The sequence below is a fragment of the Berghia stephanieae genome, chromosome 1 (assembly GCF_034508935.2).
Source record: "Berghia stephanieae isolate SIO BIC M18660-M18661 chromosome 1, UCSD_Bste_1.3, whole genome shotgun sequence".
Taxonomy (NCBI): Eukaryota; Metazoa; Mollusca; class Gastropoda; order Nudibranchia; family Aeolidiidae; genus Berghia; species Berghia stephanieae.
The window spans coordinates 42,607,619-42,632,297 of NC_088360.1; the positions used below are offsets into that span (position 1 = coordinate 42,607,619).

Sequence of the window (24,679 nt, forward strand, 5' to 3'; positions counted from 1 at the left end):
ATCTTCCAACACAAAGACACTCTTTTATCTATGCGAGGGCAAATTGATTGTTAACGTTAACAATAGCGACTACAATTGTAATCTCCCAAAGACCACGAATATTTAGATTGTTTTTGTTTTTTAAGTCGCTTGCAACACATTTAGGTCATATCAGCACCAGTAAGAAGGGAGAAATTGGATAGTAAAAAGTTCTAGAATTACAATTAAAAAGTACCCAAGAAAAAGTAAGACAAAGGGGAATAATAGATCACCGCTTTTGAAGGTTAGTCATCTTCGGGAGTTCTAAAACGTGACTTGCTTGCTCACTCGCCCTTCTACCGACTGACAACTTACAACTGAGAACGAGCACCTTCCCCCCACCCTACCACGCTTCACTTTCGACCCATCGTCCACTTCTGACACTTCCTGTGATTGCGCAGGCGCATTGTGGCAAGAGTCCGAATTGCCACGAGAAGCAATTCAGACTCAGGTCCGAATTGCCACTTCGCTTCCAATATTCAAATTTCTTATCTCTGATTAGTTTTCCTTCAAACTTCAAACTCAATTTCATTTATAGATTACTTTGAGTATTGGTAAAGGAGTGAGGTCCCTGCCACCATCTTGCTTTGTTTACACAGAGACCATGGCCAGATGGTTTAAAGTGTTCCAAGGCTAAAATTTGGCCAATTTTTTTTTTCTGTTTTCTAAATTCTTGATGAAAAAGAAGCAGATTGTCCATAGAGAAAAAAAAATGAACCTTGTGAGTGTCAATAATTGTTAAATAACTATTGTAGAAGGTAAACGCATTGAAATCACATTATATCCACATTATCATAAATTATACGATTTTTTTTTGTTACTCATCCCTTGATTCCAACTTTGGTCAATTATAATGTCATAATCTGACACCTCCCTTTTTCTCTCTCTCTCTCTCTCTCTCTCTCTCTCTCTCTCTCTCTCTCTCTCTCTCTCTCTCTCTCTCTCTCTCTCTCACACACACACACACACATACACACACACACACACACCCTCTCCCTCTCATTCCACTCGTATCCACCCTCCTCATCTCCTCTTTTTTTTGGGAGATCAGCCAAGGAGACAACCTAGTCTCCGGTACACAAAGCAAGTTTCTCTGCCATCCCCCCCCCCCCCCCCCCCCCCCTTACCATCTCACCACCACCATCATCCTCCTCCTCATTATCATCACCACTATCATTTTACTTTTCCGACCCCAGAATTGCTATTTACTACTATTATTTATTAAGAACAGCCAAGGTGGCAACTCAGTCTTTGTGTAAACAATGCAAAACGGCGACAGGGACCTCGCTCCTTTACCAATGCCCAGGATTGGACTTTCTTGTCATTATTCAGTCCCCACACATTCTTTTTTTTCTATCCCTTTTTTCTCTTGTTTTTTTTTTTTTTTGTGTGTTAATCTCATAAACTTTGCTTCGAACTTATAACATATGTTCAGGAGGCCAAAAATATATGAGTAGATAATTTTGTATTGGGAGGACATTCCTATCATTCCCCGCCTCCCATATCGTTATTATTATTATTACTATTATTATTATTATTATTATTATTATTATTATTATTATTATTATTATTATTATTATTATTATTATTATTATTATTATTATTATTATTATTATATACAGAACATTTCTGAAGTAAATAAAACAAGGTAATGATAAGAAGTGCAGATCTACTGGAGTGTTCTTTCTATATTATCCCTCTTTTATAAGCGTTATGGTTGGCATGGAAAAGACGATGCCCTTTTGCAAAAGAATTTCGACAATGCTGTCAACCGTTACCCTTGGCTGGATGATGTCCGAGACAGAAGTGTCACTGAATTGGAATTCCTCCATGGGCATCTCAACAATCCTGGCTTTCTTCCTGCTTGTATTTGCTTCAGGGATAAAGTGAGAATATCATTGCATTATATTTTACACATTTAGAATTAGTCTAATAATTACTTGAAAAGACATGATTTTTCAATATGATGGAAAAATGACTTATAATGATAAATAAATCATGAATAAATGTGGACATGTATATAACACATTTTCACATATGACTATGCTTAAATCACCTTCAAATGCTTCATTTATATCTCACGCACATTACCTCTGAATGTTACTCAAAGTCAACTCAATTCTGAGTATTTATATTCGAGGATGGAGAGAGTTGTTGAATGTGACAGATATTGTTGGTGTTTAGGTTGAAGAATTTTAATAATCATTTCTTGAATGTTTCTAAGTCTGTTGTATTCACACATCTGGATGGGGTACCCGACCTCCCATAGTGGACAGGGAGGTACTTGCTGTGTCTTCTATCCCCTTGTATCTGTTTTCCAATGGCTTTCTGTCTTTGTCTTGGAATAAGATTACTTAGTTTTGTTTGGACCCTGGCCAGAGTCCTTGGCTGGGAGGGAAACAGGCGAATGTATAGTTATAGTTTTGGCAGACATTTTTTTCCTTGTAAGTCATCTCTCTGTTATATTCTGTTTTTATTTTTCTTAACGATGATTTGTAAACATTTGAGTGTGTTCCTCTTAGTGGGGACTTGTGCTGATGTCTGGGTGAGACTTTTAGGTGATCTCAAACTAAGAACACTGATTGTGATTGTGAAAGGTACATTTTAAATGGACACATATATATAGACCAATAATCTTATCAATAATAAATGATATTCAGTCGGCATCATGGAAGAAAATATTAGCTATACTTAATGGAGTGCTGACATATTTGAAATATTACAATTCCTGAAAGAAAAGAAAAAAGTTAATATACTTCATTATTCATTGCTCTTTCATAATTCATTTCCTCCCTGCTTTCTCAATATGATAATGTTTATTCACAGGTTTATGATGACACCATACGAAATGATGCCTTAGCAAAGGGAGACAATAAAAATGTTTACAAGTATTCAGCAGAGAATCAACATTCTTCAGAAATGATGTTAGATTTGATAAGAAGAGTCCAGGATTCACGAGATGAGGTTAGAATTTTAAAAGTTGTACATGGAGGATTTGTCTTTTGAGTTTTGCTGGGGGTTATTGTTTATATTTTTATTTTTATTTTATTTTCATTTTATTTTGGTGGGGGGGGGGGGGTTGTTTTGTTATTTTTAATTTTTTTTGTTTTTTTTTTGTTTTGTTTTTCTTGGTTTTTGTAATTTTCGAATATCAATATAATTCGTATTTCGGTTTCAGCTTAAGATAAAAATTTGAAGGTGAATGATGCAGTGATAGGCAAAAGAGGAAGATAGATTTAAAAGGAATAATAATCATAGAAAATATACATGTAATTCTTTGAACGAATGCTAGTCGACCTGGAGTACTCTCCACCAGATAATTAGATCAAAAAGACCCATTTCTGGCTGGATAGAGGGAACAGAAAAATACATTTACTCCATCTAAAATTTAAACTGGTTCTTTTGCTTGTTAGATGAGTGCCCTACAAATTAAACTATCAGGACTACTATAACCTGAAAATGGCTAATCACTTGGGATTTCTATTTTTTTGTTTTTATTTCATCTTTTCAATCGTGGGCTGCTCTTTTGTCAAAATCAAACGCTATATAAACGGTTGTTTTGTTTTTTTTTATCATTAGGTGATAAAGACCTGAAATGGCCTCAAACCTGGAGCAGATAAAATAGTAGTGCAGGCTTAACGTTCACTAATTTTCTTCAGTTTTGCATCAAAATTTACCCCAATGAAATATCTCACTTGAGGCAAATTATCCCATTTTTAAAAAGTCTTTCAGTTTCAATTTAATTTTTTGATTAAAAAAAAACTGCATTGGGTTTGCCAATGCATGTAAAATAACCAATTTTTCAGCTCTTGATCAGGTAATAGGGAAGAAAAACACATTTTTTCTACATTAAAAAAATATCATGACATTGAGAGATCATATAATCACCTAATACAGGGCAACCCCTGGGGTAACAACATTGCCCTGGACCAGAAAAGTATGTCGTTATTCAGAGATGTCACTATTCCAGGGTTTTCAAGATGGCTGGAAAAGGGGGCATGGTGATACTTGTAAGAATAACGATGTGATGTGCAGGCCGGTGCCTATGATAAAACACATCCCATCCTCGATATAATGTGTATTTTTCCTGTTGACAAAGGTTTTACCAGTTACACCTTCACTCTCCGATGTGTATTGTCATTGTTTTTTTTTGTGAATAGTGCTCAGCTGACTCGTCACAATGATAAATTAAGGAGTAGGCACTGGTATAAGATAAAAATCTGAAATAATGTGTCTGGCACTGTTTCATACACATTTTTTCAGATCTTACTTTTAAAGAAAAGCCATTTCGCTGTTTAAATCTGTTGAGCCAACAATTGCTCGTTTGAAAATCCACCACTCAAAGCTAATCCACAATAATTTTTGCCTGCTTGCAGATGATAGGACCAGAAGTCATTGCATTTGATGCCATGCCAAACGGTTGTTTTCTTAACATTCGCCACACAAATACTCCAAACTAAGTCATTTTGAAAAACTAATGACAGAACTTGCTTTCATCGGTAGGACATCTCATTCACAGTTAAAGAAGAGTTTTATTGGCTAAGCGGACGAAATGATGCTGGTTGGTAACGAGGTTGCCTATTTATATTTTTTTTATCAAGCATCCGTGTCAACTGATGATTATTGCTATATCGATGTCACTAAACAGGGGTTTACTATAATGTATGTCACTATTTTGAGATTTTTATTACTAATAACATACAGTGCAACCTCTGAATAATGACACCCTTGAATAGCAACAACCCCTGAATAGCGACATTGACCTTTGGTCACGATTTTTTTCCCTACATATTATAGAGGGCAGCGTGGCTCAGCTGTAAGGTCTTTGCTTCATACCCGAAAGGTATCGTATTCGATTACCCACCGCTGCACAATGTGGCCTTGAGCAAGTCACCTCGCCCTAGCTCAATTTTCAGTGTTGCACCGCGGATGGTGCCTGGGTTATTCCAGTCTTCCCTTGGAATAGACCCTATAGACAAATTCCCCCTGTGGGATGAATAAAGGGAATTTTTTTTTTTTAATTATTATCAAAACAATGATATCAACACTTGATATAAACAAAATCTAACCAAATAGGCAACATTATTTCCAGCATCATATCAAACTCTTTGACAATAGACAACCTACTCATAGGAAACAATATCACTTTGCTACCGACCAATGGGAACACGTGTTTACCTATCAATTAATTCATTTTATCAGTGTTGTCATCAGGCGCATAGAAAAATGGCACTATCCAGGGCTGAAAAAAGAATGGCACTATCCAGGGCTGAAAAAAGAATGGCACTATGAGAGTTAGTTTTAATTTTTTTTTTTTTTAAACATATTTTTTTTCAATAATAATTGTTTCCCTAGTCTAGTTGATTTGTGTTTATCAAAATCGATGAGTTTTTCAAGAGGGGACAAAATCTTTGTAGCTCTTGGCCAAATGAGATTGTATTTGGTCACTTTTGAAGTCGAAATTTTCCACAAAGACCTCTGGCCATCAGCCCTTGCACTATTGATGTTATCAGCGGCGTGGCGTATTGACGACATATGGTGGTGCCATGATTAGAGGAGAAAAAAAATTCTAAAACAGTGAACACGATTAAGAGGAGAGAGCACATGTTTAAAACTCTCTTTTTTGGAAGGGTGTGTGTGTGGGGGGGGGGGGGGGGGGGTCGATGGTTTCTACAAGTGGACAAAACTCACAAAAACAAATAATTCATGAAAACAACAAGCCACAACACTGAGATACAAGTCCCGTGTGAAAAGGTCTTTGTAATTATTCTTTGTCCACCATTTAAAGGATTGGATTTGGTAGATAATGCAATCAATATGTGATAAATGTAAATCAAAAGTGAAAAAAAAAAACTATGACAGAAATTACTTACTTTTAGTACTTGTAAAGAAAATCTGTAAATCTTTTTATAATTTGTTTATTGAAATCTGGAATGGCATCTATTTCAGCTTTGTGAATTGACAGAATCATTAACGAATTTTACCGCTCCTGTTTCGTTGAATTTTGCAAGAAATTTTTCACTCTTTTAAGGGTGCTAAAACAACGTTCAGGAGATCAAAAATACGATGGAAGTGGTTAAGGTCACTATAGCCTATGATTTGTCAGTGTTTGTTGTATCTGTAAAAAGTAGACAATAAAAACAAAAGAAACGGTTCTTTTTTCTAAACTAACTGTGAGCCATTCATGTCTGTCATACCATGTCACTGAAAAAGAGCGTTTTCGAGATTTCCACACCGGTGCTGATTCAAAATCAGTTGGTTGGTGAGGAACTAGTCTTTTTATTTCTAATTTATCATCTAGTGTCAAGCTCCAAAACGGTGAAGTAAAGAGCCAACTTGATTCATTGCAATTCATTGTTTAACAAAACAAAACTTCAAAGTATATCTCAAATAATGGAAATCAGTGGAATACGATTAATGATTGCACAAATAAAAGGTAGATTCAGACCTTAAAGCATCACAAAGAAAAATTAACTCCACTTAGGTACTTAAAAAATCAAAAAACACACCAAAGTATAACTTGACAATCTTCTCTTTCTTTCTCTGACTGGCACAAATACACACACAGAAACATACACACACACACATACACACACACACACACACACATATATATATATATATATATATATATTTATATATATATATAAACACTCATACACACGTAACCATCAACTCAGCACTACAAGCAAGAAAAATGTTGGTAAATTCGTCCACAATGCTTCGTTGCAAAGAATTACTTTATTCAATAATCTTGAAAAAGAGGTGGGGTTGATATGTCATATTATTTTAAAGTTTTATGTTGCTTTTCTTTGCTGCTTACAAATAAACTTGACAATGATCAGTGTTTTTGACAGTTAATGTAATATTTTGGATGGCCGAAGTTACCCTAATTATGACGTAAATGGTGCAACATTGGCGCATCCCCCCAGTCCAACGGTGGAGCTCTCAGATCCTGGCACAAGTCGAGGGGTCTTCCGCTATTTGAAGATAGTATAATTCGACCCAGTTTCTCGCTCAATCAGCTGTCGCAATACTGATGGATAGAGCATTAACTGGAGCTTGGATTGCTTTGCACCACGGTGTTGATTCAGTCACTAATTCGCGCAGTGATGTCACCAACACACGAGTCGGCGCAGTGCGTGATTCGGAATCTTGAATAGAGTGGAGACTAAAAAGGCAGTATGTTGTTGGCGAGTTGGCGAAAGACAGTGGAGTTAAAATTTCTCAACTTTATTTTTAATTAAATTAATTATGCTGTTAATGATTTTTAAAAGATTGGTGTGGTGCCTGGCACCATTCGATCCAATGGCCCCACGCCACTGGATGTTATGTGTTTTAGTAAAATAAAACATCCGTCAGCCACATATAATGTACCAACACACTAAACCTTGTGTAAACTTGAGCATCTATAGTCTGATTTATAGAATTTAGTGAGAACTAATCTTAAAAATGGCTGTCTAAAAACAATAACAAAGAGCTCAGTGACGTCACCTTTATTCCTGTCATTCATCATCCCGATCAACGATCTCTAACGAATCAAGAGGGAATCAAGAATCAAGATGTGTTTTGTTGTATTACTACATATAATTTGATAAAACAGCTGCACTCATGCCGGTCCCAAGCCAGGTTAAACGACGGAGGGAAAATGGCATTCGAGCACTGTTTATGATCAAACAATGACAATACACATCGGGGAGTGAAAGAGTAACTTTTCTAACCTTTGACAACAGGAAAAATACACATTCTCATGTGGTTGGCACATGTATTATTACAGGCACTGGTCTACGGATTGCAGCGCTATTATCACAAGTCTCACCACGCCCCCTTTTTCCACCACCCCTGGATAACAACATAATTTTACGGTCCTGGGCAATGTCGTTATCCAGGGGTTGCACTGTATAGCAAAAAATTTTGGACCCAAAGTCCTATCAATATCCAGAGGTTGCACTGTATTAGAATCACACAGCTAGAAGCAAAACTAAAGACACTTGACAATGGGTTATTATAATGACAAACTCTTGAATAATTGTTTTAAATTTCTGCGTATAACTCTATAGATATTCAGTTTGAAAATTTCATGCAATTCCATTACAGGCTCTTGACATCAAAGTAGGCTACCAAGACCCACATGAAGTAAGTTTTAATTTATTTTTTTAAAAACCCATAATGATTACATGTGTTATCCTTAATAACACGTTACCAGAAATTTAAATTTAAGATCAACAAAAAAGTGTAAAGATGGCTACAATTTAGAAGATTTGACTCATTTCACCTATTTTGAAAGTATTTAAAATGAAAAAGACCAGAAGAACATTGGTTGTCTTGAGCTAATTTGTTCTTCATTTGTCCATACTCTTGCTGTTTTCAATCCTCTAAATTATTTTTCCTTTTTTATGGCTTTGCATCTAAACTGAAACCATCCTTCTCTTGAGTGAAACCATTTCTCCCAGATCCTGCCAGGAACCATTTGCTTGGAAGAAGGCAGTTTGATGAATTTATCTTTTTACGAGCGATGACAATTTTTATTTTCTTGTAAATCATCTCTCTGTATGACTTATTGATGCACGTTGCACCCTGTTGGCTGGATTTTGTGTTGGTTTCAAATTAGGACTGCGAGGTTGTCTTGAATTAAACAGTCGAGGGTCTCCGACTGTTCTAGCTCTTTTTGGCTTCCATTCTTTTAGACGTTTGTAAGTTTTGATCTGTTATATTTAACTCTTTTGGCATAAATGTGTCACAAGCAGTGAAAAATATCCAAAAATAAACAAACAAATAATTGATAGAAAGAGATGCAATTGACCTAAAGTAAAAGATATGGCGGCAGTTGTATGAAGTCCTATATAGGACAGACACATAGAAACAAATCAGGGGCTTCCTGTCTCAGACGAATCCTCATATTTCATTGGGAGAATGGCATAATAGATACATCTTTCCGAGAAACAGTTTGCCATATGTTCAGCAAAACTTCAAATCAGTTCTTTCAAATAAAACAAACAAAGAAGAGAAGAAAAAAACACGGAAATTAGCCAGGCATTATTTTTTAACATTTTTTTAAAGATATAAGAAAGAGAGTCATTAAGTAGAATCCTTAAGGTCAACAAAAACGAAATTATTCAAATATAATCTGATGACACAATAAGGACAGTGTGTTAAAGACCAATAAGATGTCATCAGTATGAGTGGGGAAAGTGGCGAGAAAGTGTAGCAGGGGGAAATATGTTTTGGGTGTCATATAAGCTATAAATGCTATCAGAAGCATGAGTTAATGATAGAAAAAGTATCATTCTTTCTCTCATCAGTTTCTGAAAAATATTTACTGTTTATATTTTATTACGCAAGCTTTACAAATACAAATGAAACATTAGAGAAAAAAAGATGTTACTCTTAATCAATGTTGCACAATGGGACGTTTTCTTATTGTTGTGCAATTCACAATGTCAATAAATATTAATCAATTGATGCATATGTTTATACAAAAATAATTGGTACACTGACATGACTGAGTGTATTCCAAAATCTAAGGTGTGAATTCCATTACATTTTTAGGGAGCCAAATTCATGTTTGAGACTGTTTTCTCTACCTGCCTGGAATTGCTGGAACAAAGAGATCCACACGAACTGTCTCCCTTGGAACAGGACAGGATTCCCCATGATGCCAAAATGGCCTCTCTCACATCTGTTTTTGTTGGAGGAGAAGAATATTTGCTAACTATTAGCAATGAAATATTGAATGGTGAGTAGATTGCTTTTTTCATTTTTCTTCTACATATTGCTTGAAGCTTTTTTTAAAATTGTTATAATTCATTGTATTTTTCTCTTGTTGTTCCTTATTTTACAATTTTATTTATTTAATTTACGAGGCACTTAATGACCCATTTGACTATTTGTAGATGATGGTTTTGCTGTAAAGACGAATGCAAAAAAAATTCCAGAAAGACCTTGATACCTTGGTACTTTTGGAAACGAAATTCAAATGAAAATGCATCAGGATAAGTGTAATATTGAAAATCATAAATGTGAATCTAAGATTAGACCTAACACAGCAATCATCAATGGACAGATCCAAATAAATGTTTATTAGAAACATCGTTGGTCATTTTCCCAAAGCAAAACACATTTTTTTAAATTTTAAGAATACCAGGTGTGAGTGTTGTCAAAAAGAAACAGGGCAATGTAAATGTTGCTCCTCGAAGCTCGAAGAAATAAATAACAATGTGAAATTGAATGTAAGCATCAATTTAATATTGACTACCACATTGTCTCATTCGTTTGTGGTGTTTCATTCATCCTGTTTTGTTGATAAAAGGGAAACCCGAAAAGTCCATTTTATCTGTTTTCGTATATTAAATTGAAGCTTACATTCAATTTTACATTGTTATTTATTTTTAAAAGAAACAAGAAAATAGGAATCGTTTTTGAACCAAAGTTTGAACCGTTTTTTTCATTATTATTTTACTCTTAGCCACCGTTTAGTGCACAGGATGCTCAAGGCAGATGATATATTTCTATAAGTTCATTTTTTATTCTTCTTTTGAGTATATATTCACTGTTGTTATGGTTGTGAAAATGCATCAGTCTACATGAGGACTACATTGAGAAGTAGAGTGACTTTTTATTGTAGTTGAGTTCACAGTAGATTACATTAAAACTTTTGTAGTTATGGCAATTTTCTCATTTCTTTTTGGGCGACCCTTGGATGGTGCAAGTAAGTGTTCATGAATTAGCTGTAAGTGCAAGAATTATCGTGAAAAAGCTGAGATGATAAGCATGTCATTGAAGATAAGCAGCGTTGGGGGGGGGGGCTGGCACTGGCCCGAGACAGCAAATGTTCTTCAAACAATGATTTGTACTTGTTTTTTCAGCATCTAAATATCTCATTTACGGGCCGCAGGGTTGTGGAAAATCAGCAGTCCTTGCCAATCTTGTGAAAGCATTGAGAGAGAAAAGTCCAGAGTTAAAGATTATATACCATTTTGTGGGCTCTGGTCCGGGAACTACAGGTACTGTGGCAGGTTTTGAGTTTGATTACTTCAAGTTACAGATGTGATAATTTTGAAGTCTTATTAATTATGTATAAATTGTTTGATTTTTGGAAATGATTTATAAACCTATATTTTTTTAAAGACACAACGAAAAGTTCATTGTAATATTTTGTCTATTCCAAAATATGTTTTTATAATATAAACTTTAAGTTCTTAGATATTTCCAACAGTTTGAAATTGATTTAAACTTTAAATTGAATCCAGTAATAACAGTAATAAATCTTTATTGTCCACAGAATGGAAAAAATATAATGGAACAAATATAATAAACATTAATAGAAATGTATGGATCTTATAGTAGTATGATCTCATAACAAATTTACTTCACAATGCACTCAGACATCTTTACAATTTAATACAACAGGGAACATAATGTTTTAATGCATTGAACTTAAGACTGATTTCAAATGTATCCACAGTTACCGTTACTCACTCGAACTACTCATTTCTCTTCCAATACAATTTTAAACGGTCCCAATTTCCTTCACACATCATTCCTCTTTTTTGCCTACATCTATTACATTACAATTATGTTTTTATATTTCACTTACACAGATCCTTTGGACATCATGAAAAGAATTCTTAGTGAACTGAAATTTATCAATGAAGAAAAATCAGAGAATCCCGAGGAAAAATTGATAAAGACTGAACAATCAGATGAAGATAACAGTGAGTTCCACGTTGTGTATATGAATGTTCGTCAACAGATGGAAAAGCTATCATTTAATGGAAAACAGCTGGTGCTGATTATTGATTCTCTGAACAAAGTCAAGACGGCTGAGAAAACTGCAAAGGTAAATTGGTGTTTGTAAAAAATTGATACATTGAATACAGCCTGACTAAATTTCAAACATGCTTACACAAAGCATTTCCATTATATTAGTTAAAATCTATGTGAGGAAACTTAAAACATAGACAGGATTGTCTGCTGTAAAATGTGCATACATTACACAATCGACACAGGAAGATTTGAGGACCTAATTATTGGCACACTTGTGGCTTTTATGCATGTGATGTTAGAGATATGAGTGTATATATATTGTATAGAATTACCTTAAGTTGTCGTTGTTGTTTTGTTTTTTTTTTTTGCTTTTCATTTGTTTTTTTGTTTTTTTTAACTTGTCGCATGCATTTATTAGTAACTTTTTGCAGTGCTCCCTGCACTCTGAAGATTGATATTGTCGGCTTGTTATTTAATTTGATTTGATAAGTTGATTTTTTTTCCCCACAGCATCTATTTTGGCTTCCCAAAGAATACCCATCAGGAGTATCTGTTATCGTCTCAACAGTCACTAAGGACAAGGCAACATATGATTTGTTGATCTCAGAGCAATCCTATAAGTCTATGGAAATCCTCCCACTGCCATCTGAATCTCAGAAACTTATGTGTGAGGTAAGGAGACAGGATATGGATTCAAGTGATGCATTGTGTGGCTTGTAAAGTAACAATGGAAATCTCACATGTTATGACGACAGATACTGACTATTTTATAATAATTGTATCCTTGAATAGAATTGAATTGGTATAAAAAAGAATAAAGATGTCATTTGATAAAAACCAAACATTCAAACTTTATTTGGTATATTTACACATTAAGCCAGGGCAAGCATTTCATTTACGGTGACATTTTGAACGTGTTATTTAATCAAATAAAATGACACCATGAAAAGGTGCACTTATCTCACCATTAAGTTGATTTTGGATTTTACAATCTCTTTTCAGTGTCACTATTCAGGGTTTTTGCTAAAATGTATGTCGCTATAGAGTTTTTTATTACTAGAAATATATAGGGAAAAAATCGGGACCTTGCTGCAATGTCGCTATTGAGGGAATGTCTCTATAACGATTGTTGTAATAGAGAGGTTGTACTTTAGTGTTGTAATAGAGAGGTTGCACTGTATTAGGAATTACTTAATCAATTATCTCTTCGGGAAACTCAGCACCATTGTCTCATCATGTGTTTTCTGTTAACAATTAATTGTTTCTGTCATTTTAAAGTGGACATCTCGAGATCGCTTTAGGGATCTGATTTGGAGATTTGATTATATTGTAAAGTGAGTTAAGTTTGAAAAGTAGACATGCATTCTCCATTAGTTGTCATTTATGATTGCCTGATGAAACTGAAAGTCTTTGTCTTTGATGGACCAGAAATGCCTACCTAAATTGGATGATCATGGTATCCGATGTACAGCTCTGTCCCAAAAATGTTTCTTTCTTTGCTTTATTTTTATCCTCACATTAGAATTCCATCACTATCATCTGCAGCAAAATACTTGTTTTTTTCTGATTGACTAAAATTACATGATGGTATTGTCTACAGATACATGCAAATGCCTACATCTCCATTCCTGAACTCAATGCTTCTATTTCTACATATATAACTAATAGATGGGTCTAGTAACATGCTAATGATGAGAGATTTAACCCTTCTTTTACAAGATACAAGAATTTCCATAGCCTCCAGTGCCAAGCTTTTCATAGAGTAGTATTCCTGATTTCTCTCAGTTTTTATGATATTGTTTGTTTTCTACCAACAGCAATCCTTACTCAAGAGTGGCAAAGAATTTTCTCCGCCTCAACTCCAGAGGGTTGTGGATGCAGACCAAACAAAGAACCCCTTATTTTTGAAGACCTTTCTTAGTGTGAGTATTTTGCTGTTTTTTTTTAAACTCTTAGATTTTTAAACGACTCGTATCCAGAATAAATTGACTGATAATAACAAAAGTTATATTGATATTGATAAAACAAGAATCAACGACAAGCTGTATGGAAAAATGTAAAGAGAAAAATGAAGCAGAAAACTAGTATTGATAAATTTTAATCCTACGCCACACTCGTAGTGCATGTACACATTGTCATGGTGTGTTTTCAAAAATAGCGAATGCCTTTATCAAGTAATTATACTCTTAAATGGTTCTATTATGTCAGAAATCATATGCAGGAGTTTTCAGATCAATAGAAAAAAATATCTTACTTTAGGGATGTAGATCCATAAACTTCATTCAATAATTTGAATTTTCTTCTCTCTTTCTTAATGTCTTTTACTTTGAGAATATGTGAACATTTTGTTTCAAATCCTGATATTTATTTTGAATTTCATTCATGTGATAAATATCCAAGGGATTCTGATTTATAAGTTCTGTTTTTAACAAACTGCTTTTCTTACTTTACATTACTGTCAAATGCCAAAATCAGTTACATGGAAATATCATTTCTTTTGTTACAGGAAGTCTCCATTTATGGGCATTTCTTTTCACTTGATGAAAAAATTGACTCTCTCATTTATTCTGAAGGGTAGGTAATTCTAGAAATTTACTTAGATCTACTTTTTGTTTATGTATAAAGTTGATTTATTATTAATTATGTGAACTCATTGTTCCAAAAACTACAGACATCGTTTATTTACGTTCATTTATGAATCATAAAGATAATGACCAAATTTCTGGAAAAGAACCACAAATCCCATTAGTTTGTGTTTCTTAGTAATATGCAAGTGACGTCGGCTTGTTACCCTAAAAGTAAAAGTCATTAGATGAGTTTCTACATTCTTTTTCGCCTCCGTCAAATAGATACTGAAAAGTGAGCATGTAAACTATGGCCACATAATGTCACATGGTTAGTATAATAGGCTTGTGCAATGTTTATATGTATGTTTATCAATTACAGAATCCGTGACTTGCTGAGTAAAGTATTGAAGAGATTGGAAGACGACTACAATGTCAAGGAATATTCTGGTCTTTTGGTGCAGCAGGTAATGTTCTATAACTTCTTATTGTTACCAGAGGAAAGGGAGTATTTTAATAATCAAACGAGTTTTGTTTTTCATTACTGTACAGCACCAAGTGTCACTATTAGGTTCTCCTTTGTAAGCATAGTTTTCCAGCAAAACACAAATGGTTTTATACAAAGCAGAGGGGATTATTTTGTTCTAACAAATCGAATAGGGACGCATTCTAAATACGTTTTGTCACTGATTAATTCCTGATTTGATTTATTTACACATAAATTAATTTAATTAAACAAAAACCATATGTTGCCCATTTTTATGACAGTTAGAAAAAAAATAGTTTAACTCCTTTTTCAATACAGATTATGTTATTTTTAAAAACTCCATTTTACTGTCCCCACAGTTTTGTGCCATTTTAAACCCCAAAATTTGCAAAAATTGCCATGAAAAATTTCAAAATTTGCCATCAGAATGACAAGATTTGCCGCTGGTTTTACAAACTTCAAACAGGTTAAAAATAGGTGGTCCTTTGAAATTTAATGAATCAATTTTAATAGCATTGTGCATACTTATGTGATATAATGCATTTAAATTTGAACATAAAAGTTAAAAGCACCACACAAAAAAGCAAGTCAAAAGTGACTGGTTCAACAAATAGGTAACAGTAGATTTCGCGAGCAATTCACAGATGTGCTTATTTTGACATTACCTCAAAGCCCAACCAAGGCACAATTAAGCAAATGATAACGCTATATATGATCCGCTAAATGTTTACAAAGTTCAATAATATTAAGAACTCATAACTATAATAGTACATAACAGAGAGATGATTTACAAGGAAAAATATCATCTCAAGAAAAAGATGTATTGTATTTGACTGTCTCCCTCCCAACTAAAGATCCCCATCCCCCCCCCCCCCCCCCAATAAAAAAAATATTTTTTAAAAAAAACGAATTCCAGGACAGTAAATTTAGTAACAGGTTGGCCATCATCTCTCCATCTCGTCAGTGCTGGCTCCAAGGTATACATTGTAATGTAATATGACTTGGAATGGTTGTTGCTCTATAAACATTATGTCCTCGTGTCGATAGAGCCTGTGCCTTTTGGCTGTCTCCTCTATTACTACATATTACACTCAATAGTGGGAGGGGGGGGGGGGGGGGGGGAGGGGCAATTAAATACTGAAATCTAATGTAGAGTACCAAGAAAAGAAACAAGTACTACATTTATAAAAAAAATTTAGTCTAAGACGGACAAAATTGTGGCTTTTTGCTGCTATAATAAAATTTGTGGTCAAGGGTAAAATTTGCGGCCTCAATCTGCCTTTAACAGCTGTGAAAAAATGCGGGGACAGATTTTATGAGAGAAAAAAGACATCTCGTGGATTCGAATCCATGACCTTTTGATTCAAAGGAGAGAACCCCCACTTTATTTAACTCGTTTGTTTGATTTAAATTTGTTCACGATGGGCAATTCTGTCCTCTATTATTTTCAGGTATTAAGTGCCTTAGCTATTTCCCATAGGGGGTTGACTGAGAAAGAAATTCAGGAGATATTCAATATTGCATCACATGTGTGGTCTCCTTTTTACTTTGCTCTGGAAAACTATTTGATTAGTCATGGAGGACTTTTGAGGTAATTGTACTTTCCTCATCATATTATCTTCTGGTAACATTTTAAAAATTTGATTTTAAAAAATGAGTTGTATATGTGTAGCATTAATGAAGTATTTTTTTTTTAATTGTCGGAATAATTTGCAATTACATTTTTAATAGATTGTACTGTGTCCATTGATATCTATTTTAGGTAATGTTTGTCATTTAAAAGTTAAAGTTTCATAAAATGTTGGTATATTTCTTTTACTATTAAGCTGTAATATTTTCTTTTTAGATTCTCCTTCACCGAGATTTTAGAGGCTGTAAAGGAACGATACTTATACAATGAGGAGGCAAGGTAACTAGAGTCATTTTTTTTTTTTTCATGTGGTTTTATTTTGTTGTTTATTATTTTATTTTGGCATGATTTATTCTGTCATCTAACAAGTCTTATATATAATATGTAGGACAGACCAAGTGGCTTAATTGATAGGACATTTAATTTAACTGTAACACAAGTTACCTTAGTTCATCTTATTGATATGTCATTTTATTTTCAGCAAATGAAAAACATCCGGTTTATAAATACCAACAAATGATTTTCTTTTCTTTTTTTCACAATATAGACACCTAAGTTCCATAAGGCTGCTGGAAGGATTTATTTCATTGTGACGAACTACTTCATGTCATTAATTACGTATGGGGGGGGGGGGGGGAACAGATTCTGAGAATTGAAATCAGAGTGAAAATTCTACAATTACAAAATTTGAGAAGAATTTTACGGACACAAAGCAACAAAGTACAATCCATCTCATTTAGGCTTTTCATAAGTACATTATCTATGAGCTTAGTGTAAATTATGAAGATGCTTTATTAGTGTTTTAATTTAACTTTAAACAAGAACAAAAATATCTTGATCAATTATATAGCACAATATCCACTAAACGTGCTCAAAGCGCTTTATATGTGGTCCCTAGCCAACAATAACACAACATGTAGGACGAGACATGACGCCTGTTAAATTACAATTTTTTTTCCTACACAGACAATGCTGTTAGCGGCCAGCCACTTATTTTATGTCTGAGTATGGTGAGAGAATGTGAGTAAGAGCCTTTTCCAAGCACTTAACTATTCACTGCTCAAAGTGGGACTCGAACCCTGGACCTTCCAGTCTGAAAATGAGAGTCATACCACAAGGCCACATAGCCGCTGATAATTTCCTTGTCATTTAAAAAAATTAAATCCTATGTGTTTTTTTCATATGCTATACGTCTGATTTTGATAAACTCATTTTTCTTAATATTTTCCAACACTTCAGGATGCAAGCAATAAGAACAGTGGTAAATTATTTCAGTGAAACTCTTCAGGTAAAGCTTTGATTTGTTTTTGTTTTTGCAGATTTGCTTTTGTTTTGATTTTTGTTTTTTACTTATTTTATTATTGCTTTGATTCGTTTTTATCCTAATAATTTTTAAGTGAAATGTTTTGCCACTTTCTATTCAGTATCGTGCAAATACTTCCCTAGGTTTGATCATATGAAAATAAAATTATTAATGCACTCTCTCTGACATTACAATGATGTGGCAAATATCATTGGAGAATCTACTAAAAGAATTATAAATTATGTTTATTAAAAAAAATTGTAATCCTTTTCTTCTCCCCAAATAACAGAAATGGGAAACTGCAAACTATCTTGAAGATGCCACACTGAAAAGATTAGCTGCAGAGTTGCCATGGTTACAGAGAAAACTTGGAGATAAAGAAGGACTGGGTCAAACGATAAGCGATATTCGAATCTTTTATCCATTGATTAGGTAAAATAATGGAATACACTTGTTTAACATTGTGAGAGCGCCTGGCAGGTGTCATGTCTCGTTCTATATGCTAAGAGTTGCTTTTGGCTAGGGAACCCTTGTCAAGTGCGTTGAGCACTTCGTTATAAAAACATGTTTTTTGTTGTTGTTGTTGCTTCTGTTTTTTCTTTTTTGTTTTTTTTTTTCTTATTGTTTTTGGGGTTTTTTTTTTTTGGGTTTTTAACACATTATTTTAATTATCCCTTTTTATCCCTGTACATTCAGTTGATATGACATTTGACCCTCATTGAAAGTATTAATTGGGGGTCCAAAGGATAGCAAGCAATTGCTATTGTCCATTTAACGCTATAGAAACCGGGATAAACTCCGACTCCAATGACCGATTGGCTCTGAAGGACTACTAGACTAGAAAGTATTAATTGCGGGAAGTTTGATAGTGTATCTAATTAATTGATCAGTTTTACCCTACAAGTTAAATTAGAAACTGAAAAATAAGGAGGTAGAGAATTACCATCCCATGTCCGACGTTCAACCAGCTGAATCCTGAGTAAAGATGGTTTTGTCCAATAAGTTTTAATTAAATGCTGTACAAGTAGCTTGCCATGTGTCCTTTTGTATCAACAATCTGACATTATTTATATATTTCTTTTGCTGTGAACGGTCAAGGTATTTCTTTTACACATGAGTTCAGCAATTTTTAATGTATAAATTGCCTTACTCAATAAAATAATATAAGGATTAGAGACTGCCAGATTGTCATCCACCTTATGATGCTACTGTGATTTGACTTGGAACAATACAAACAGCTGAAAGATAGCCCTTTGATCTAGTCCCATAAAACTACTCGGTAAAAAGGGTTAATTCTGTACAGAAGATAGCTTTATGAATTGGGACAGGAGCTAAAAGGAAAAGGAGGAAATTAGTTACAGTAACACTTCTGTTTATTGCCATTGGCTAAAAGAATAACAATGAAACTTACAATTTATATATCACTTTAACTGGAATATTTCATTGCCGTGTGCAGCAAGGTTCAGATCGTTCAATTGTTTTAGCAATCGACTCACATGCAATGGAATTCGTTTTAATCCCGATTTGTATCAAGGTTTTACTTTCTGACCTTTCTGTCCACTCAGTAGTATCTGAATCTGAATCTGAATTGATAACACGCAAAAGGTCTATGGGCTTATGAATGTAAATCTGGAACAATAGCAAGACAAACTGAAACAATGGGTGGTTAGAAGGTCATCTTAAGGCCAATTGTCTGGTGAAGGCTGTTGATGATTTGGTGATGTGGTAGTAAGTAGTGTAACCTTATGATCTGTCGAAAGCACTTTGGGATAGACTATCCAAATTGACTTAATTCTATTCGCTCCTTGTGGAACATAGGGCCTCTCCAAGCATCCACCATCTGTTCTGTCCTTGGCTGTCTTCTTGGTAGCCTCCCAGGTGAGGCCTCTGCTATCTTCAGTCTGTCAGACATGCCTGCCTCCATGTCTGTTTCTGACGCCTTTTGTGTCCAATGGGAGTTCCGATCGAATGACTGGAGGGTGATGTTCCTCTCTGGTCTTCTTTCTGTGTAACTGACCCATCTCCATTTCCTCCTAATTTGGATGCTGATAGTTCTTCATAATTCTATGTTAGAAATGTGGTCTTGCCATCTGATTTCAAAATCCTGTGGAGGCATTTGTTTATAAATGTCTGAATTTTGTGAGAAAGGGTGTGTGTGACTCCAGGTTTCAGATCCATACAGGAGATTAGGTTTCGTATTGGAGCCAAGTATTCTAAATTTAGTAGCATTAGAGATATCTGCTGCTTCCCATAGTCACAAAATGGCAAAAGACTATCCAGACAGTGGCAAGCAATGATTGTTATTGTCCTTATACAGAGGGAGCTCTGTGGTATAATGGTAGCACATCTGACTGGTAATCAGGTCTGAGGTTTGATCCCAGTCAGACTAATTTTTGGGATGTTTTTTTCTTGTATTTTTCTTTATTGCTTTGTCTGGCACCGTTTCATACCCACTTTTTCAGATCTTTATTTTAAAAATTATGTTTCTTTCATATTGTGCATATATTCATAGTGAAAATAGTTGTTATTTCAAAACTATATTTTCAGACGCAGCAAGTCAGAGACAATAGACCTATGGAAGGAAAGTGGTTTGGATGCAGATAAATTCTGCGATAACCTCATAAAATCCTTTGACAATGCTGTTGTCAATTTATATCTGCAACAACAAGAGATGGGGAAATGTGACGTTGAACCTCCTGGGTATATAGTGAGTTGCAGAATTTGATGTTTGACATTACATCTTAATTAGGAAAAGGATCCCCTCTGAGCCAGCGTTATCCCAGTTTCAGTAGTGTGAGATGGACAATAACAATTTCTTGTTATCCTTTTGGTAGGAAACTAGTCTATTGCAAAGTATTTTCTGCCAGATCTAACAAACCCAGCTAGCCAATCACTGCTAGATGGACAGGGGGGTCAGAAAAAAAAAATCTCGACTGCACCTGGAATTGATCTCAGTCCCTTTGAGTGTGAAGAGATTGCTCTACCAACTGAGCTGTCAGGACCCCTTTATATCTTATAATATTGGAAAATTTTTACTTGCATATTGCTGAAAACATAGGCAGAAAAGTTTTTTTTAGAAATGAATGAGTAAAAATAGTTTTCCTTGTCCGTTTACATTTTTAGCATTATCCTCCCCCCCCCCCCCCCCCCCCTCCCTCCCTCTTATATTTTCGACTATTAAATCACTTTTGGTAGTAATCCGATGATGTCATCATCCAAGAAACGGGACAATAGGTGGTGACCATTATATAGGACAAATAACATGAATGGTCCTGTCTGAAGATAGATGGATGATGATAGGAAATTCTTACAATGGTATGCTGATGAGTGCAATATTTGTTTATTAGATAAGGGCGTATTTTAAATATTTTAATAGGATCTGTCTGTTTATTAAAATTGTATTATATATCCAGGCCTGTAAATTTTCAGCACACGGGCTGATTTCCGACTTCTAACAATTCTCAGTTTTCAGTCTTTCAACTGTTAACATTGAGGCCTTTCATTATTATTATCTTTCATGGAGACCAAAGCTCAATAATAGATTGCATTCTTATTTTAGACGATCTTGAAAATACAAAAATGAATAATGTTAATGGATTTTATTGATGATGATCGCGCCATATATCATGAAACTACTTTCGTTATCCGAGGTCACAGGCCATGGATGTGAAATCAGCTCACTAATTGCTATTTATCTTTGTGATTTGGAGCGGAGACTAAATTTCAGCCTAAAAGGCTGAAAATTTTAATTGCAAATCGTGCATTTACTCTATGCACAAAGCCGTCTCACTTTTTTTTTCTTCTTTTCGACGTCTTGTTATGGTTATGGTTTCCTTGTCCAATGTAGGCCATAAAGTAAGTTGTAATTGTTTTCGTCAGTTATATTTTTATGGATTACCTATCCAGATAAAAAAAAAATGCCTGAGACTTACAACATTGGTCACATTGCAGATATCAATGCCATAGATGTATCCTTTAATTTTGATTATCTTCAAGCAATTGTACATCATATCTATAATCAATAGAGTATGTATTACATACTAATTGTTGTGAACAAAATTAAAATTTTCTGAATTTTTGAAAAATTTGCATCTACAGACCTGTATATAATCTATCATTATTCTATTCTTCACTCTTAACCATTTAATTGCCGTACTCTGGAAAAATCGTATTTAAAATTTTGATCAGAAAACTTGTCCTTCAAATATCAATCGATTTAAATGGCCCCTTATCTTGGCAAATCTCTCAATCTTGGGACTATGCATACTCCCGGGTTTGGGAGTTTTTGCCAAGATGACAGTCCTTTAAATTGATCAACAGTTGAAGGATGAGTTTTCTGGCCAAATTTGTAAATGCTAGTTTTTCCAGAGTACGGCAGTTTACTGGTTTAATGTTTCATGTAATACACTGTAGTATAATTTTCAAGATTAATTTATTTTTCAAATTTTAATTCATTCATCTGTCTGAATATATTTATTTTAAAAATTTTTTATCTTCAACAGCTTATGCCATTGCTAAAGGCATCCAAAACTTTCTTCACTGAAATTTGCCACCGTGAATCTTGTATCTTGATAACACAAAGGAAAATCTCAATTTTGGTAGGTGCAATAATATTTATCTTTATCGAAACATTTAAAAAATTATTATTTTGCCTTTATGAATTGATAACTAATATTATAGTGTGGCATTTCGGGCCACTCCCAGATAGTCTGTAGAGCCAGATAGCCCGGAACGTCAACATAAAGAAATGATGACTAAGAAAGATAGACAGAGGAAACTCGTTGATAAGTTCCCTCGGAGTGGAAGATCAGGCCACTGTACTAAGCCTAGCCTAATCAGAAGGAAGAGAAAGAAGGAGGAGGCCTGTATTTCATGGCTAGACAATGGTAATGATAAAATAAAAGGAGATCAAGGTTTACAAACAAGATACATTTATTATGGAAACTAAATTACATCTACAACACAAATAGGAACGACAGAACTCTACTTTTCCATTCATCCTTCTTGTCTTTCTCCTGACATCCACGAATAAGGAACACCACAATAATAAAGTGATATAAAACACAACCACTGAAATGCTGGTATATATATATATATATATATATATATATATATATATATATATATATATATATATATATATATATATTATATTATATATATATATATAATAAAAACAAAACCATGAAATAAGCGTGCTCAATTTTTTTATAAATGGAGCTATTTATAAAATATTTCAAGTATAATTATGATCAACTTCTACAATATTGTTTCGAGCATTTGCTCTCATCAGGAAGCAGATATTTGCAGGTCTGCTAACTGATGGACTTGATATAACATTGTTGTAATGGACAATATTTTGCATTGGTTTGAGAGTATTTCAATTACAGCAATAAGCCCATAATAATTTGGGTTATCAGACCTGCAAATAAGTGTTGTCTCTCCTGACCAAATTATAAAGGTTTTTAAAAATTTGTGTCACTTATTTAATGTGGTGAGGAGCGAAGTTACTATATAACTCGTGTTAAATTCTCAGGAAGGCATAAAAGACCAATCAGTCCGTGAAGATGTCCGTGTGACAATGCTGAGAGAAGAGAACTATTTTCTGGCTACTTCTTATGTAGACAGTTGTCAATACAAACTTGGGGAAGAACTCTTGAGGATGGTAAAGAAAGAATGTGAAAGGTGAGTATTTTATATTTTTCACAGTTTTCAATAGCTTTTATATTTTCTTCAAATTCTTCTTTTTTATCTCCCTTGGCCCGTTGACTGCACAAACATCTAAAATTATTTGATTATCCCATCTTCCTTATATTGGTGCTTTAATGATTTAACAGGGTCACAAATTACGAAACCCCACTAAACAAATAAATACAAATTGTACTTACAATCCTAATCATTTGCTTTTTAGATTAAGTATTAATTAAACTTCTTCCTGTTACCTCTTTGCACCAAGCACGCTTATAAATAGGATTTATAATGATGAAGCAGAGCTGGATTCTCAGTCACAAAGAACAGTACTTGGCCTTCAGTTCTTCGTTGCATACTTCATTAACCTCAACAAACCTCTAAAGAGGCTCATCGATGCCGTTGGCAAAATCAATATAGATGAAGTGAAGAGGAAAAAAAACTCAAAAACCATAGATCTTTCACGTGACACTGCAAGATTACCTTCACCTAGCATTTTATCAAAAAATGTCTGATTTCAACAGGAATCATCTATGTTGTCTAAGTGAGCTTTTAGATATTGCTCATGGTAAAACAGTTCCACCTGGGATTTCTAGCTTGACTGACTTGACTTAATCCTCTTTGCTCTATGTGAAACACAGAGCCTTTACGAGCGTTCACCATTTGTTTCTACCCTTGGCTTTCTTCTTTGTGGTCTTCCAAGTGAGGCCAAACATCTTCAATTCATCAGTGAGAACCTTCATATCTGTTTTGGATGCCCAACCTTTTGTGTCTTTTGGGGGTTCCAATTGAGAAACTGGTGGGTGACAGTTGTCCCTGTTCTTCTTAAGGTGTCACCGACCCACCTCCATTTCCTCCTCTTAATTTTGGTGATGATGGGTTCTTGGTTTAACTTTTTCCATAATTCTATGTTGGAAATGTTATCTTGCCATCTGATTTTCAAATTCCTGTTAGGCATTTGTTTATGAAGGACTGGATTTTTGTGAGAAAGGGTGTTTGTGACTCTCCAGGTTTCACATTGGAATCAAATATTCTAGGTTTAGTTACATTAGAGATTACTTGCATTCAATATGGGTGACAAGGTGACAAAAGACTACTGGGCTTTCTTTATTCTAGCTTTTATATCTTCTTCCCTACTTCCTGTCTCTCTTACTCAACGGCCTGGGCTGCCTTGTCTACTCGACCACCTCACTCTCCACCCCTTCCTCTCTAACGTTAGGTAT

The 24,679-nt window shown here is 34.4% G+C and overlaps 1 protein-coding gene across 1 annotated transcript in view; it reads left to right on the forward strand.

Annotated features, from left to right (window-relative positions):
• LOC144975082 (TPR repeat-containing protein DDB_G0287407-like) overlaps positions 1-24,679 on the forward strand; it is a 38,597-nt gene that overhangs the window by 1,384 nt on the left and 12,534 nt on the right. Inside the window, exons 2-18 of the mRNA XM_078918791.1 lie at positions 1,728-1,904; positions 2,845-2,982; positions 8,116-8,154; positions 9,568-9,754; positions 10,884-11,021; positions 11,619-11,857; positions 12,295-12,456; positions 13,602-13,706; positions 14,291-14,358; positions 14,731-14,815; positions 16,287-16,426; positions 16,682-16,744; positions 17,705-17,753; positions 18,058-18,200; positions 20,316-20,475; positions 22,271-22,366; positions 23,305-23,453. Coding sequence (XP_078774917.1) covers positions 1,728-1,904; positions 2,845-2,982; positions 8,116-8,154; positions 9,568-9,754; positions 10,884-11,021; positions 11,619-11,857; positions 12,295-12,456; positions 13,602-13,706; positions 14,291-14,358; positions 14,731-14,815; positions 16,287-16,426; positions 16,682-16,744; positions 17,705-17,753; positions 18,058-18,200; positions 20,316-20,475; positions 22,271-22,366; positions 23,305-23,453 — 2,138 coding nt within the window. The remainder of the gene's footprint in view (positions 1-1,727; positions 1,905-2,844; positions 2,983-8,115; positions 8,155-9,567; positions 9,755-10,883; positions 11,022-11,618; positions 11,858-12,294; positions 12,457-13,601; positions 13,707-14,290; positions 14,359-14,730; positions 14,816-16,286; positions 16,427-16,681; positions 16,745-17,704; positions 17,754-18,057; positions 18,201-20,315; positions 20,476-22,270; positions 22,367-23,304; positions 23,454-24,679) is intronic.